The sequence below is a fragment of the Daphnia pulicaria genome, chromosome 4 (genome assembly GCF_021234035.1).
Source record: "Daphnia pulicaria isolate SC F1-1A chromosome 4, SC_F0-13Bv2, whole genome shotgun sequence".
Classification (NCBI taxonomy): domain Eukaryota; kingdom Metazoa; phylum Arthropoda; class Branchiopoda; order Diplostraca; family Daphniidae; genus Daphnia; species Daphnia pulicaria.
In genome coordinates this window covers 18,029,556-18,046,640 of record NC_060916.1, presented here as the reverse complement: position 1 = coordinate 18,046,640, position 17,085 = coordinate 18,029,556, and the positions used below count along the sequence as shown (strand labels likewise).

At 36.3% G+C, this 17,085-nt stretch overlaps 1 protein-coding gene and 2 long non-coding RNA genes across 5 annotated transcripts; all 3 read right to left on the bottom strand.

Moving 5' to 3' along the window:
• On the bottom strand, positions 1-1,021 carry LOC124335789. 3 transcript variants are annotated; one of them, XR_006916915.1, is made up of 3 exons: positions 961-1,021; positions 143-888; positions 1-75 (listed from the first exon to the last, which is right to left on the bottom strand). It is a non-coding gene; the product is annotated as an uncharacterized LOC124335789 (long non-coding RNA). The 3 variants fall into 3 exon arrangements; XR_006916916.1 differs by having other exon boundaries at positions 1-479; positions 610-888; XR_006916914.1 differs by having other exon boundaries at positions 1-888.
• Positions 1,022-7,752: 6,731 nt separating this feature from the next.
• On the bottom strand, positions 7,753-8,371 carry LOC124335902. The gene is made up of 3 exons (XR_006916947.1): positions 8,324-8,371; positions 7,969-8,253; positions 7,753-7,896 (listed from the first exon to the last, which is right to left on the bottom strand). It is a non-coding gene; the product is annotated as an uncharacterized LOC124335902 (long non-coding RNA).
• A 3,197-nt stretch (positions 8,372-11,568) lies between these two features.
• Positions 11,569-16,000, bottom strand: LOC124336662 (trypsin-1-like). Its single transcript, XM_046790447.1, has 11 exons — positions 15,418-16,000; positions 14,731-14,933; positions 14,142-14,260; positions 13,391-13,421; positions 13,203-13,317; positions 13,052-13,129; positions 12,932-12,973; positions 12,781-12,843; positions 12,609-12,721; positions 11,891-11,970; positions 11,569-11,753 (listed from the first exon to the last, which is right to left on the bottom strand). Exons 1-11 carry the CDS (start codon positions 15,599-15,601, stop codon positions 11,657-11,659), a joined length of 1,125 nt encoding a protein of 374 aa, XP_046646403.1. The 5' UTR covers positions 15,602-16,000; the 3' UTR covers positions 11,569-11,656.
• Between the last annotated feature and the right edge of the window lie 1,085 nt (positions 16,001-17,085).

Below are 17,085 nucleotides of genomic sequence, written 5' to 3'. Positions count from 1 at the left end.
AAAAAGGGTTTCAGTTTGATGATGGAAAACAACAAAGGAAAAAAGGAACTCAAAATACAGTAGACAATTTATTACCTTGAGAAAACGAGACAAAATATATTTTAATTACTACGAAAAGAATACTAAGACTCATAGTACTCACATAGTACGTACCCGTACTACGTAGAACGGGTCTCAAAATTTAGAGTGTGATTTTTACCTAAATGTTTAATGTGGACACAAGAGAGCAGTGTAATGTACTACCAAGGCACGTTTTTGAAAAAGTTGTTGCAAGTAAAAAGTGTGAACCTGGTCCAAGAGTTACAGCAAACCATAGACAGCCAGTAAACGTGGTAGGACAAGAACGACTTGATGTGGCGTATAACAATATTTCCTTTAATTTGTGTCGTGGCTGAAGACGTTGATGTTCCGGTGTTGACCGGGTCTGCCTTCGTGTAAGGTCCTCAATGTAGTCAAGTTAATTGATTCATTACAAAACCCTAAAATGAAAAGTGAACCTTTTATTCATTAAGAAACATCAGTGACTAATTTAATTAACAAATTTGAGTCAGTGTTCAATTGAATTGACTGCCGTTAGAACATGGCATTTAAATTTAAAAGTCAGCTTACCTTTGGTGCGCCCAGCTCATCATAGAGACCCAGTTTAAAGAAAAATTTGAGGAAATGAAACATATTGGTTTAATTTTGAAAATAAGCGATCCTACTGATTGGGTTAGTCTCATCATATTTCATCAACTTCACTTAGCTGCCGATCCTACATCTCTTACTAAAATGGCTACACCGTTTGTTGACGATACAAATTTCGACGGCTACCGTTGTCATCAAGTCCCGAAGCTTATCAACAAATAAGGGTTGATCTGTCATCACCAGATGATGTTAATGTTGTTGCTGAGTGAATAAATGAAATGAAAAATATAGAATATTTCTCTTTAATGTATTTGCCATAAAGGCTTTACATACCTATCTACGTATGGTTGAGAACACAAGTGACAAGTTTTACTTTACTTCCGTAGGGACTCGCTTTTGAGGTAGAGAGACAAGCTGCAGCTAAACAGTTGCCTGGGTTTCCGCAACTCATGGGGTTTGGCAACCAGAAACGGTGCACACAGATTTCTCTGTTCCAACAATCCCACTCAGAGAAATTAGAGTAAATAAACAGAAAAAAAGGTAACTGTAGGTTAAGTGGTTGACACAGAGGAGATAATTCCCCTTTTTAGCCTTTTCTTTTTTTTGTGGAGGGAACAAACATTATTTAATAGGGTGGACACTAATCAGCTCGCAAAATTTCTTGAAGTCAGCGTGGGGTAGCGGCTTTGTGAAAATGTAAGCCAGTTGCTTTTTTGTGTCAATGCTCACCACCTTGATTTCTTTCTCTTCTATGTAGTCGCGAATGATGTGGTAGGCTAACCCTTATGTGTTTGGTTTTTGGGTGGTAGGCTGGATGATTGTTAGGCCAGTTGAATTGCTGCTTTATTATCACAAAAAATGGTGACAGGGCGGTTGCTTTCTAACCCCAATTCTTGAAGAAACCACATTAGCGAAACCACCTCTCTCGACTCATCGCTTGCTGACTGGTATTCAGCTTGAGTGGTTGATGCTGCAGTTGCCTTCTGGCGCCTGCTGAACCATGAGACGGGGCCGTGTTAAAGCAAATAAATATCCAGATGTTGAGCGGCAAGAGTCAAGGTCCCCGGCAAAATTGGAGTCAACGTAGCCAACTAGTTGGAATTGGTTACTCCCACTGCTCCCACTGCTTCCGCCAAAGGCAAAGCATAATCCGTAGTGAAACGTAGCTTTTAGGTAGGCGAGGATGTTCTTAACGGCTGCCCACTGTTGTGAACCCGGATTTTGGCAGTAACGGGCAGTCTGATTGACGGCAAATGCGATATCGGGTCGTGTCATAGGAGTCAGGTAGTTTAAGCAGCCGATCGACTCCTGATATGGTACTTCCGCCATCGCCCCTTTTTCAGCTCTAGTGGAGGGAGACATCTCCTTTGATAGTCGGACATGGGTATCAGCTGGAGTGGTTCTCGGTTTACACTCGGCCATGTTGAATCGATTAAGCATTTTTTGAATGAAGGCGGAAGAGCTAATGTAGATTTTCCGGTCCTTTCTGTCTCTTTCAATTTTCATTCCAACGAAACGATCAGTCGGAAGCGTCCTTATTTCAAAGTGTTCGAAGAGAAAGGTGTAAACATCGGCTATCGCCTCTTTGTTGTTGCTGCACAGGAGTCCGTCGTCGACCCAAATCACCAAAATTAGAATCTCCTCCTCTCTAGAACGGAAATAAACACAGGAGTCGTGTTTGCTTCGCACAAATCCAAACTTGAGAATGAAGTCGTTGAACTTGGCATTCCAAACACCTGGAATGCCAAGGAGTGCCTGTTTGAGACCGTAGATGCATTTCACGAGTTTACACACAAGATGTTCCTTGCCTGGTTCGACGAACCCTTCGGGCTGGGTGATATAGATGTCCTCTTTTACTAGTCCATAAAGAAATGCTGTCTTTATGTCGAGTTGTGACATCTCTAGATCGAGAACAAAGCACATAGATAGGATCACACGAAGAGAGTCGTACCTAACGACTGGTGAGTAGGTTTCTTCATAGTCGATACCTTTTGTCTGAGCATGAGCATACCCTTTCGCAACAAAACGGGACTTGTACCTTGGTAGAGTAGTTAGGTTACCGAGCTTTACTTTAAAAACCCATCGAGTTCCGATTGCTTGTCTCCCTGCAGGTAATAGTTCCAACGTCCAAGTGCCGTTTTTCAGGTGCGAGTAAAATTCATCTTGTACTGAAGCTGGCCAAAGATGAGCCTCATCGCAGTTCACGGCTTCTTTGAATGAAGTCGGTTCAAAGTGTTCTGAGATGTTTTCAGCATCCAGCATCAGCAACCAGAAACGGTGCACACAGATTTCTCTGTTCCAACAGTTAAGTCGCATCCCATTTTTTGTCGGAGTAATAATGCACCGAGACTCTGACAACTGAGAAACATATCAACTTGGAATTACAATATGCACTTCATATTTTTTTTTCGTCAAGGACATTAATTACAATTTTAATTCTGAAAATCATCGATCCCTGCAAGAGTATATTTGATTCCAGACGACTTATTCAGTCTTTTGTGCTAGAATTGTAAATTACTAGTGGGATCGCTCATGAGCGATCTTTGGTCTTGTTGGTAATTGGTCTTGATTTCGGAATCGCTGCAGCGATCCCGAAATGTTATTTGAATTAGAATTATAGTATAAATAACGGATTTTGACACCCAATAAGTAGACAATATATTTAGCTCTTTAAAGTTCTTTTTCCTCGCTACATATAACGCCCCTTTTTCCTCAGACTTTTTCCAATGTTATTTAAGAACGTAATATAACGGGCAAAATACAAAAAATTGAGCGAGGGAGCTCAACCAAAAAAAAATTTAAATTTGTGAAAAAAATACCAACAGGAGAAACAAAAAAGTTTTACGCAACATTTGATTGTGATAGCTGATGTTTGGCAAGGCTGTTTAACAAAGATTTGCAAGTAAACAATGCTGCTTGGCAAAGGAAACAAAAAAAGTGACTAGCATTCTGGCAAGAGGTTCCGAACACGGTCTATGTTGATGGTATGGTGGCGAGAGCCACCATAAATATCTGATAATGTTCGATAAACCCTGAGTGGTGCCGTACAATTTACATAAGCCTTAAGAGCCTGAACTGAACAACAATTCGGATCAGATAGGGAGGGAATTGTAATGGTTTGTAAAGGCCCACCGTGTTGAGCTTTACTTGATTTAAGAAGAAAGAAATCGCTTTCTGAAAATTGGATAGAATGAAAATTTATAGTGACAAGTTCCGAAACGTGGAGAAGTGAAGCCAAAGCAAGCAATACCGTCATTTTTTTTGTTAACAAGGAATGGGATATATTATGAATTCTACTTAGTGTAGCCATGAATTGAATGACCAAGGATGGATCCCATGAGCAATTGTACTTAGGTTTGGGGGGATTCAAATTTTAACATCTATCGAGGAGATTATTAAAATTGGGTGAATCCCAAAAACCCTCTATGGGAGGTATATGTCCATAATTTTGAGCTGGGTTTGAACTAACGCTTCTTCCATCGCATTGGCCACTTTAAGAACGCATTTGTTCTTGGATCGGCGACTCATCCATGCATCCCGCTAGAGTCAGCAAACAAACCACTGACTATCAGTGTGGCCATGCGTTTTTTTTTTGCCCTTTTATTTTGCCCCTTTAATAATTGAAAAAAAAAACATGTATGAGGACCTGTTACTTTTAAAATATAAAGGAAATGTTTTTTGCATTGCCACTCAACCCTAATGCCCTAACGTCCAACTATAGCCTATCCCAACTCACAGCGAAGAATCTATTATAATTGCCACGGTAAGTTTGACCATCAGGTCTGTGTGTGTTGCTTATATTTTTTGTATTTTAACTGTGGACATATTTTGTTTATAGGGCTCGGAAATCTTTACGGTGGCTGCACTGGATTCAATAGTAATCGAATCGGAAACATTAAGCGTTTCATGCGGATGGGGATGATAGTTTGTGAGTAGCATATATTTGTGTGCATTTTACCATTTTATTCGCATAATAACCCACTGCTACTTTTACATTACAGACCGCCAACTAGTTGAACACGAGATCCAGAGCCTGCTCAAGAAACTTACTGCTGCTTTCCTTGCCGGCCATTATAATTGGTTACCAATATTGCAACGATTAACACAAACGATCGCCCTTGAAAAACCACCAAATTGACGTGTTTTTATATTTGTTCAGATGAGTAGATGACGATACGTGTACAACATTTGATGGTTAACGGAACAATCCAAGCAAGTAGTACTGAAATTTTGAAAAAGAGATATTATTCCATTATTAACCATTTATCAGTTCCAATATTTAAAAATGTTATATAAATCGTAAGTTCATATTAAAAGAGTCACAAAAATTTCTAAGAGATACTACATGGATAGAAAATGTAATCTATCGAAACGACAGGCACGCATTTCATAATTTTTTGTACTGGTTGTGCAACGCAATGAAAGAAAATTTTTAACTGGACAACGAGACACCGTTTTCCGATCAGGAAGAAATTTCATTGACTAGTGAGGTTGCTATGGTGACCTTTAAGTCAAGCCTCAAGGCAAGAACTGTCACATTTTGTTTTTGCAGTTTTTTTTGCAATGTTGTGCAACATACAAATAGTAATTAATCCATTGAATTTGCATGCAATGTAATTTAATTAACATAAAAAAACAAATGAAAATTTTCACATATATATATAACAATTTGCGATCACATTTGTTTTTTCAATACGAATGATTCTGAGACTACTCTGCTAAATTTAGTTATTAGAAACTACTGCTGGTGGCGTTACTAAAGATTTCTTGTGCGTCAAATGCATGAGGACTATGTGAACTATGTGGATGCCGTTGTGGTAACCTTTTGGAGGATGACAAATTCGATGGATGCGGTCGCTTTGCAATTAGACGATCATCAGACCGATACTTTTTGAAACGAGTATTGATCGATAATGGGAAAATCATCGATCGATTAAATGGCCGATACTTTTTTTGCAAATTTAAGGGAATCCGACGTTAATTCTTCAGTTCAAATTTTATTTCTGACATCAAATAAGTAACATTAAATCGCCAATTTTTGGACATCAAAACTATTTCAAATATTTTGACTAAGCAGAAAAAAGGTATTAAAGTATACATCTGCAAAATTGTGCAAAATGAAACATTTATACGAAAAATTATTTCAGATCGTATACATGTATAGGCCTACCAGAAATAAGGAATCCGGAAATTGACTGGCTTCACGCAGAGAACAGGGACAACTTTTAAAGTAGCAAACAAATTCAAAAGTCAGTCATCAAACAATTTTTTTTTATTTTTGAAAATGCACTCGTGGAACGTGTCCCGGGATTCGCGCGTGTTGGTTCACATTCGTTTTAATATGAAAATTATTTTCTGATAACGAATAAAAATTTTAAATCCACGTTCCCAAATATATTTTGTATCAGAAAATGAGCGTGATATAAAAACGAATAAATGCAACCAATATGCGCAACTGTGATGGGACAATTTTGCTTGTTGCGGACGGTTGCGTATATATAATATGAGTAGGCTACTACGTGCGTATGAGTACTTCTGCCGACTTCTGTTATTTTATGATGCCTCTAGTGGCCTGACAGAGAAGTATTCTACAAAGCCAATGAGTCTATTACCCAACAAATAAACGCTTTGCTGATTCCTTAATTGTTTTTCAAACTTCAATTACATTACAATTTTAATGATTCTTTATTTCTAATTTTTAGCTTAGCCTCTACACTTCATTTGTTAATTGATTGATTCAAGGAATAGAATTAAATATTCATTTTCAAAATGTTAACCATATCCATTTCCTTTAAATTGTTATTAAAATAAACTGTTTGATTACATGATTGACTAATTTATCGCAATTAATTTATCTGTTAGATTGCGAATGATGTTTGATTTAATGTTAGGTTTGCAAATACATGGTTTATTAAATAATAGCTTACCAGAAAGATTGATTGTTTTTTCTAATGTTAATCGATAGATGGTTTGATTAATTTTACATTTCATTGTGTATGTTTTATTTGAATCAAAAGAGTGTTACCTCGGCGTTATTGGTATTTAATGAATGTTAAATGAATGTTAGAATTGTGTAATGAATGTTAGATTTCTGTTAGAATACAAGATCACGATTGATTTAAGTTATTATAATGTTTAATTTATTGTTTAATATTTCTTTGTTGGTAAAAAGGTACAACGGCACCCCATAGTACAACGGCACCCCATAGTTTTCCCGAATAACAGCATATGAAAGAGTCAAACAGCAATCAAACAATGAGGAAACATAGAGGTAACTCAAATTAATCTACCAAACTAAAATCAATCCGAATCAAACAAAGATTAAACAAAAATCAATGTTTTTAACAGCAATCAAACACATCTAACACGCAGCTAAAACAGATCTAACCGAATCAAACGTGATTTATTGATTAATAATCAATTAAATGAATTGTACGGAAATTGAAACGAAGTATTAAATGACAAAAGTTGAAATAAATTGGCAAAAATATTATAATTAATTAAAGAAAACGGGAAATATGATGAATACAATAATTCGAAAAGTAAACATAAAATCAAATGGCAACATTTGTATAAAACCAATGGGTTTTTTTTTAAATTACCCCACAAATGTTATAAATAAAAGTCACAATGTTCTGAAACAACAAATGAGTGTCCATTATTCAATGAAAAATGTGTATTTAAAATTAAACATACAAACAATGAGTAATGTTTAATAAAACAAAAGGCTTTTATTGAAAATATTCCACGAATCTTGAATGAAAAATTCACAATTTAATAATTTAACTGAATGGAGTCAATGGACAAATGAATGAACAGTGTTCAATAAAAAAGTACATATATTTCAAACGTGCAATACTATGAAACTCGGAAAATGTAATATTTTAGGAAAGAATTATTATTTTTCTTAAAAAAATGTCACGACCATACAAGAAATAAAAACAAAAATGAACTAAACGTATTAGCGTGTATCAGCATAGCCTATAGCATGCAAACCGTATGTTGGTTTACTACGGCTTTACTAGGCGTCTAATGATCTACCTTAATACCCCTCAGCTAGATATTCTTATTGAAGAAAACAATTATAAATTCAAAAATGAAAATAAATAAATAAATAAAAATAAGCTAGTTACGTGAATTTGTATTTGTATTCACATAGTTTCACGTGGAATGGTGAATGGGAATGGGAATGGGCAGAAAAACAGACTAGTACCTTGGTAAATGCCTTTGGCTCTACCTGTGGTCTACCTGTAATTCGCCAACTTGGCCCTGAAAATTACAAATAAATTGCACCATGTTGTACTATAATTGTAATTAAAATACAATAGTAAAAAAACATACCAGGAGGGGGAGTACGGAACTTTTGGGAGCGTTGTTTTAATCTCGAACCACGATCAAGAGCTTCAGGAGGGACGTAACCATATCCAGGTAGCACAAAGTTCTGGGGGCCATTATAACCAGAGGCACCTCCAATTGAAATCGATGATTGTTGCCTTTCATTTTGATTCACGGACGAGCCAGCAGCCGATGAAGAGGTTGGATAACACCCTAATTGTGGCCGAGGCGGTGTTTGTCCCTGCTGACCACCGGTAAATGATGTTGGAGCTACCACACTGCCACTTGGTGCTTTAGTTTAAACGAATATGATACGATTCATGTTTGGCAAAATTAATAATTGAAAATGGTTTGTACTTACGGTTCGACGATGAATGGTTTTGAAGGGCAGCTTGCAGGGCATAGGCCAATTGCCCACTTGCCAGTGCAGAAGTTAGTAAACGGCTAAACGCGTCGGGATCCATTTCCAAACTAAACGTTTAGATGCCAGAAACGCCAACCAGCAGACATTGAAACAAATGAAAATGGGAGGGAAGACCGGGAAAAACGGGTAGGTGCTAGATTGTCAAATTTGTTGACAATAGGTTAATGGAGGCGTTTTTATTTATATATTTTCCGCATATAATCCCACTCGGTCCCACTTGAATTGCATCAACAATAGAAATTCGAATTCAAGTGAGTGCCGGGAGCCTAATATGTGTTACCATGTAAAATTTTTATTAATCAACGCCCCGCGCTAGGAAAGGTATTTCCGCATGTTTCATTATCTGTTCGCCGTGCCAAAATTTCGTGAGAGGATCATATGGCACGTCCACGTTATTGCCGCCACATCTATTCGATTGATCTAACCGAATTTTTGATCGATCTGACATAGAATTTTAAATAGACTTATATCACCAGAAAAAAATGCAAATCAAATTCTATTTGTATTTGTTTTCCATTCACGTAAAGTGAAATTAGTCGGATGTGATTTGGTTTTTATCGAAATGGTTTCGAATTTTCGAAAACCATAAATTAATTTTACCGAACGAGTAGTAACTGGGTAATCGAATGGTGTTTTGAATTTTCCAAAACCAGGAATGAATTTTTAAAATCAAGTTCGAATTAGCTTATTGATTATTTTCGAAATATAGGGATGAATTGCTCATTACGCGAAAAATAATGACTTCGAAGGAATCGCGCTAGATCTAGCGCCATCTAAGCACTTATGACGCTAGCAAAGTTTTTTTGCTATTAGCTTGCGCGAAATGCGCAAAATTTAGCCCAATACATTTTATCACATTTACGAAAAGCGCGTGCCCGTCCGTATTTTAGCGCTTAGCGTGGGTCCGTCGCTTATTTAAGCGCTAAGGTCGCCCATCCGCTGTTTTTGGCGGCTCAATCTGGGCGAAAAATAACTCATTCAAATATTTTGCGCTAGTAAAGCGCTATCTAAGCGCGCGTGGCGCTAGCGATGTGTTGGCGATAAACTTACGTGCGATGAGCTATATTCAGCGCATTTCTTTATTCTTCGCATTATTTACGAAACGCGCAAGCGCTTCTTTAATTTAAATAATTGGTTGCGAAAGGGAGAACGATTGCGGTGAATGGATGAGAAGCGCGCGCCAATACATGATATTAGCGCTTGTCGCAGGTCTGTTCGCTATCTTAGCGCTAATCGTCGCCCGTCCACTTTTTAAGACGGCTCGCTGGGCCAAAAATTTTAAATTGTTCGCGCTGGATCTAGCGCGCATGGCACTAATGATTAATTTCAAATTAACTTGTGCGCGATGTGCGAGCGGGATAAATAATGAAGTGAAATATGTCGCGCTAGATCTACCGCTATCTAGGCTCTATTACCCTTATTATGATTTATTTGTGATTAACTTGCGTAAGATGCGCTAAATATTGCGCATCGTAGTTAATCACAGGTAAATCATAAGCGCAATACGCTCTTATACAGCGCTAGATCTAGCGCTAAATATTTATTTTATCAAATTATGCGCGCGTCGTAATTTATGTAATGAACTTATTCAGAGCTGAATTTCAGCTAAATTTAGCGCATTTTTCATTGAGCGCATGTTATTTTTAAGTTTATCATTACGCTGCGATATAGCTAGATGCAGCGCTAAAAATTAGACATTTTTTGCGCAGCGAGCCGCCTTAAAGTCTTAAACAGCGGACGGGCGACGATAAACGCTACGCCAAGCAGCCTGACTCGTGATAAGCGCTGAAAAATGGACGGGCACGTACGAGCTACTCGTCCAGTTTCCGCAATGGTTTTCTTTTCCAGAACCATTTAGTTAAATTAACGAAGCGCTTGCGCGTTTCGTAAAAAATGCGATGCAATGAATTACGCTAAATTAAGCGCATCGCGCGCAAGATAATCGCATATACATCACCAGCGCAATGTGCGCTTAGACAGCGCTATGTCTAGCGAGAGACATTTGATTTAATTATTGTTGGCGGAAAAAAAGCGGATGGGCGACCTTAGTTCTTAAATAGCGACGGGCTCACTCTAAGCGCTAAAATACGGACGGGCACGCGCATTTTCTAAAATACATTATAATAGGAATTGCGCTAAATTTAGCGCATCGTAGTTTATCACAGGTAAATCACTAGCGCCATACGCGCTTACAAAGCGCTAGATCTAGCGCGAAATATTTGACTTCATTATTTTTCGCGCTAAATATTTATTTTAGCTAGTTATTTGCGTTTGTAAATTATGTCATGAATTTAAATGTGCTAAATTTGAGGAATTGCGCGCAAGTTAATCTTAAGTTAATTAAAAGCGCAATGCGCGCTTAGATACAGCTATAGATCTAGCGCGAACAATTAAAAATTTTTGGCCCAGCGACTCAGGTTTGCAGCTATGAATTTTAGCCCGATGTTAAATGCGCTAAATTTTGTAGATCGCGCGCAAGTAAATTAGAAGTAAGTCATCAGCGCCATGCGCGCATATAAATAGCGGAAAAATAGGCTATTTAATATAACATATAAATATGTATTTAATTGTTTTTCACGCAGCAAGCTGCGTAAAACAGCGGACGGGCGACGCTTAGCGCTTAGAACACTTATTTATTGGTCACTTTGCCGTTCCATAATATGGTATTCCTTTTTTCAGTTTTTTTTTTTTATAAAACAAAAAAGGAATACCTTTAAGTCATCAAAGAATCTCGAAGTTTAATATTAGTTGTATGTCTTCTTTTATCAATTCCCATGTATCAATCATTAATCAACAATTAATAAATGATTCAACAATGAGTGATAGGTAAATGAAAATGTATAGGTTTTATTAACGTTTCCTTTATCAATAAATATTTAATGGTTGATTTCTTCGTAGTAACTGTGGTTTCATATTTTTTTATTTATTTCGATTAGCTTGATTTATGTTTGATTATTTCATCAACGTTTAATAATTAAATACTTATATATTGGTTGATTTAATCATTTATCAATGCAAATTTATATGTTTAACGATGACACGGAGTTGAAATAAATTAAACGATAGATATGTTGTAAAAAGGGAAAAACGGCACCCCATACACCCCATACGTATGGCCCGTAAAATAGATGGTATTCGTTTTTAAACAAGAAAAAATACTATAACACTTTTTAAAAGCCACACATCAGCACACTTTTGAAAATTTATTTCTTTTATCATATAATATACATCGTGCTTTTATAAGGATTTCATCAAATCTTCGAAGGAACTCTATAAACTATCATCTGATGAACGAAACTTTCCACGAATCCATGGAAGGTAGTATGTAATTCTTGTAAAAACATCGGGAAATCCTGGTTTTGCACATCTGTGTATAGTAAAAAAGATTTATAAAGATAAGAATTTTTATAAAATGTTAGTCTGTTAATGGTTGCTCTTGGCGTTTATATCACAAATGAAACTATATTTTCTAAAAATATTTTTTTCTTTCTTGTAAAAGCGTACCCAGATCCAAATGATGTAATACCAGCAAGGTACCAACGCCCGTCACGTAAGCTACATTGAAGAGGTCCACCTGAATCTCCCTGAATTCAATGAACTGAGTATTAGTCACGTTTCAGCTTTTATAATTACAATAAAAATTTATCTGTTCTGGGGAACAATTTTTTAACTGATTAAATTCCGGGCCCTTTCCTACCCTTTGCAAAGCCGTTTTAAAAACGGGGATTGGCTGACAGATAGTTAAATGTGTCGTGCAATACGAGGGAGAAATGGATTGGGTGCGGGGATTTAAAAAGTGCGAATAAACCCAAAAAGGGATGTTTGCGGATTCTTGCTATTTAAATTGTATCTGACGAATGAAACAAATCTATTCTAAGGAAAGAATCCACATCACTTTTTATTATCGTTTATACTTGTTTTTCCCTATGTATTTTTAAAAGTGAATTAACATTTCCATTGTTTTCCGTTCATGTAAATGGCTTTGACTGGAGGAAGGAAGGAGGTATTTTGTTACGATGGTGGTAGGTATAAAAAAAGGCGGTGTCACGTAAGGGAATAATCTTGGGAATAATTAGATTATGTGTACGGGGATGTCATCGATGTCAATAAAAAAATTCTAAATCGCTTAGCGTCATCATTTATGAATAAACTCAAAAATATAGAAACTATTATTAATCCCATTAAAGTTCTTCATGACGAAGAATATTTTTTTCTTTCTTACCACGCAAGTTCCAGCGCCTCCTTCTGTAATTGGCCCGGCACAAAGATGGTAGTTATTGATTGGTATGTTGAACATTGTACCATATACTTGTTTGCAGTGCGAATTTTCTACCACTGCCATTAAAGATGATTCAGTGAAACCATAGTATTTTTAAAATCTGTAATTCAATTACCTGGTAATTCAGTTTGATGGAGAATGTTTTCCAGTTTATTCCCTTTTTTTGACTGTCCCCATCCTGTTAATACAGTAATCATTCTTAAGAAAAACTTTTGCCGCACGACTTATTTTGTGCTGAGATTTTATATTATGTTGTATCTACGTACCTGTTGCAATACACCTAACTCCTTGAAAAATCTCAACGTTATCTATGAAAAATTAATTTCGTTGTATTTCCAAGTTATCAAATTATAAAAACTGAAAAACTCCCTTGAATGTTAACTTACCATCTGTGGGTAAGCATATACCGCGAATACGATCTGTAACATTCTGAAGGCTTTCTGATTTCTGTAACTTCATTAAAGCTGTTCACATATTTCAAGGAAAATTTTTTTTTATTTCACTGACTAAAAAAACAAAAACAAAAAACAAACATACCAATATCATGGTGGTATTCTTTGAATCTTTCATGAAGATAAATTTTGTCTATCATAATCCTCTGTTCAAATCCCTCTTCTATGGCCCTGTCATGTTCTCCCACAACAGCTGTCCACTAAAAATTGATTTTCAAAAATGAGTAAATGCCATAATATGAAGTTAAAATAAAGAGTATTCAGTTTAATTACCAGTGCACTGAAGGGATAATTAAATGCATCACTGAAAAAAAAATTTCAGAGAAATTAGTCACAATAGCAACTGCTGCAAAAAAATGAACGTTAAATCCATTTTCATGAATTTAATTTAGAATTTTTATAATTCGTTATATGCAGCGCAGGCATTGCTTCTTTAAGAAAATGTCCGATGCATACCGGTATGTAATTTTACTTAAAAATTTGTGTAAACGTAACGCCGCGTAGAGACACAAAGAAAATTCAGTATAATTGAACGCATCGTTCTGTTAGCCGAAAAGCTATATTTTCCATTTTACCCCAAATACCCGCTCCAAGTTTCATACTACATTTCTAGTTTCTATATCTTCTAAATGAACAACCTGAATGATTTCATTTGTTGAGGCATAAAATGAAAAGAGTGCTGTTTTACCTTCTCGTGCATTTGTGCCATTAAAAAAAAAACCACAGAAAACGCGTTTGCGCACTATATTCCCGCAAATAAAAAATTCAAAAGTTTTATATAATTAATAGTGTCAGCGTGACTTTACATTTCACGAGGTCTATTATTGGCCTACCAATTTCAAGATCTACTATACTGTCTATTGCCCTAGCTAGAATTTGAAGCTATAATTTATAAACGTTTAAAAAGCTATAAGATATAAAAATAAACTCAGAAACGGAAGAGCTAGCATGCGAATTAATGGTGTGAATTGGCAAACCAAGGGCAAATTATTTATATTATTATTATTTATTATTTTAAACCTACTTTGAAATGCAGTGTGCTGCCGTCAAAACCCAAAAATCTCCATTTAAACCATTTAACAAAACGCCTCCACACCAGTGTCCAACGAAGCCCATTTTAGGATGCAATAGTTGCAAGGAAACCTGTAAAGAATCAGTGTTTGTGGTTAGAATTACACAAGTGCTTCAATGGACGGTTTCTTGGATTTTGTGTGTAACGTTGTATATGGCTAGCTATATATGGCGTTAGTATAGATATAGAAATTTTCTTAGCGTCGCTATGACGGGAGACTGGGTCTAAACATGACTTTTTTTTCTCTGTTTTTCTATCACATTTAAATATTGGGCGCTACCTACCGCCCTAGGTTCAGAATAGGTTTGCTTTGAAAAAAAAAGACAGGACTAAAGATTTTATTATTGTTGTAATCTGCAATTTAATAATTTAATTCGTTAATCGTTGATTCACGCGGAGAGGGAAAAAAGTTTAAACTATAACTTTTGGGGCGTATAACGGACTCGATCCATAACAATGACTATTTCAGTTTATGAAATTTTAGACTTTAGCCTACTCTGACCAACAACTATATTGAAGCACTTTGAAAATTGTAACTTACTTGCCACGGCCACGCTCCTGGTTTGCTTTGTTTTCCATTGATAATTCTGGCTTTCAGCCTTTCTCGTTTAAGAAAATCATCTTCTTTAAAATCTTTTTTGAAGATTGCTGACAATACAGAATTCCTATCTTTTTGGACGATGGAGCCCAGATGTTGATCATCGCGGGGTCGTCTTTGTCTGTAAAATTTGCTGATACCACATTCTGTTCGATTGTAATAATAGATTAGAATGATTAAGCCGTTATATAATTTTTAAAGTTTTTGTACGTATGTTGAACGTGAATGTTAACGGTTATAACAATTAAGAATTAACAATAACCCATCGAGAAATGATATATATTCCTTTCTTATGTATATTCCCCCCCCCCACCTCCCCGTTTTGGGTTCCATTCAATCTCATGATACGTACTATATGCTTTACGTGTGTTCCCGTGAAGTGTTTAACTAGGTTACCATATATTCGCTAGCCGCTAAAGATAGTAAATTCGCCATTTCAACTATAGAAAATACTAAGCTTCACAAATAAATGTATTTGTCGAAGCAGCCCTAACCTTACATTTGCTTTTCAGCTGTTAGCCTGTAAATAAATATATCATTTTTGAAACTACCAAAGAAATGCAAAAAATTAAACGATACCAGCAAAAATACAATTTATTGCTGAATTTCAAAAATGAGATGATACATTACCTTGGGAAATCACTGTGTCAATATTGCTCACTGGATCGGAAAATGGAAAAGATGAGAATGGAAATTGCTGGTAACCTTCTTGAAATTCCGTAGGAATATCGAAGCAGCAAACACTGCCGATTCCCATTGCGAAAACTATTGATACTAAAAGTAACAGAACGTTCACGGTACAACATTTCTTCATTTCTATGTGTACAATCCACACCAAATTCGGTCGACGGTTTGTATTTTAGAATGTAACAACAACGAAATTTCGTCACAATTCCGCTTTTGAAGTATAACACTCAGTGTTTCCTGATAACGGCTAGTTCCGCGTTGGAAGACATAGCACGGTCGCGTAACTTGGTCCACTGAAGAAATCACGACTGGGAGCAACGACAAGTAACAAAAAAGAAAAGCAAGTCCGAAAGATTTAACGGCGAAAAGGGAGGCGCTTATACACAATGATCCATAATTTGATTGAAAAGCTATGATGACTCATGTGACGTTGATAGTTTTATCAAAACATTTCCTTGTAACTTGTGAAGAGACCAAACACTACCTCATTGCGAGGCACTAGGAACACCACTGAATGCCTACCGCTCGTGGTTGGATTTCGTAGACTTTTAATCGTAACATTTCTCTTCGTCATCCTTTCATTTGTTCTGCTCTCTCCTCACTTTCTCCTAGGTTCCGCAATTTCCAATGGTTTACCGAAGAAATCCAGGTCACGTCGCTATTAAACTAACGTTATACGCTGCATGGCTGTTTACGAAGATTCATCAACCATGGAGAAGCAGCCACGCAAACTATGCGCCCTAATACTTTCTATTCACAACCGTTTACACATCAATTACGCTTAAACACTAACAATACCATTCAGATGTATTTAAAATTATGCAAATTCCTCTGAAACTCCCCATTTGTATGCGCGGTTGTCTCAGATATATTTGTTTAAGGTTTACAATGATTGTTACGGAAAAACCCCAAAATAGGTGAAAAAGTCTAAAATTTGTCAGCCTGCCGTACGTTCAGTGTGTCATGTCGCGTCATCGTCCGATAGGCGTTTCATCCGGCTTCATCCTCATCACGTTCACACGGTACTTGCGTTTCCTCTTGCTATTCGATTTTGTTGCGGTTGTTGTTCTGAAGCCTCCGTAAAGTTGCTTGCTAATTACATGTTAATAACAAGTATCGCAGCAGCAGATTCGTTTACCAAATTGGGAGAAAATAGAATTTGGAGAAAGCAGGCCATACTTTTATTGTTTGGTACATTGTGGTCATAGCTTCATCCATGACTTGGTTTGTCCTATTCCTTAGTCAATTAATAACCTTCAGCTAAAATACACAACTTTCCAAAAAAGAAACTGAATTTTCGTCTTTGCCTACTAAAAGTAGGTCGGGTTATTTAAAAAAAAAATTCCAGATTTCATAAAAGAAAATTTGTCAGGTTGATCGCGGTAAAGTTTAAGTTTTTAAATCTAATGTTTAAAATATATTTATTGTAATAAAAATACTCTTAGCACAGTAGAAAACAAGATACAAAGGCTTTCCTCACACTTTAGATTTTTCAGTTTCTATACCTAAAACAAAACGCAATTGAGATATTATAGCGGTAGGAATAGGAAGATGAGGAAAAAGGGTTTCTAGATCAAACTAAGGGTATGGAGCTATCCAGCAGATTTTTAA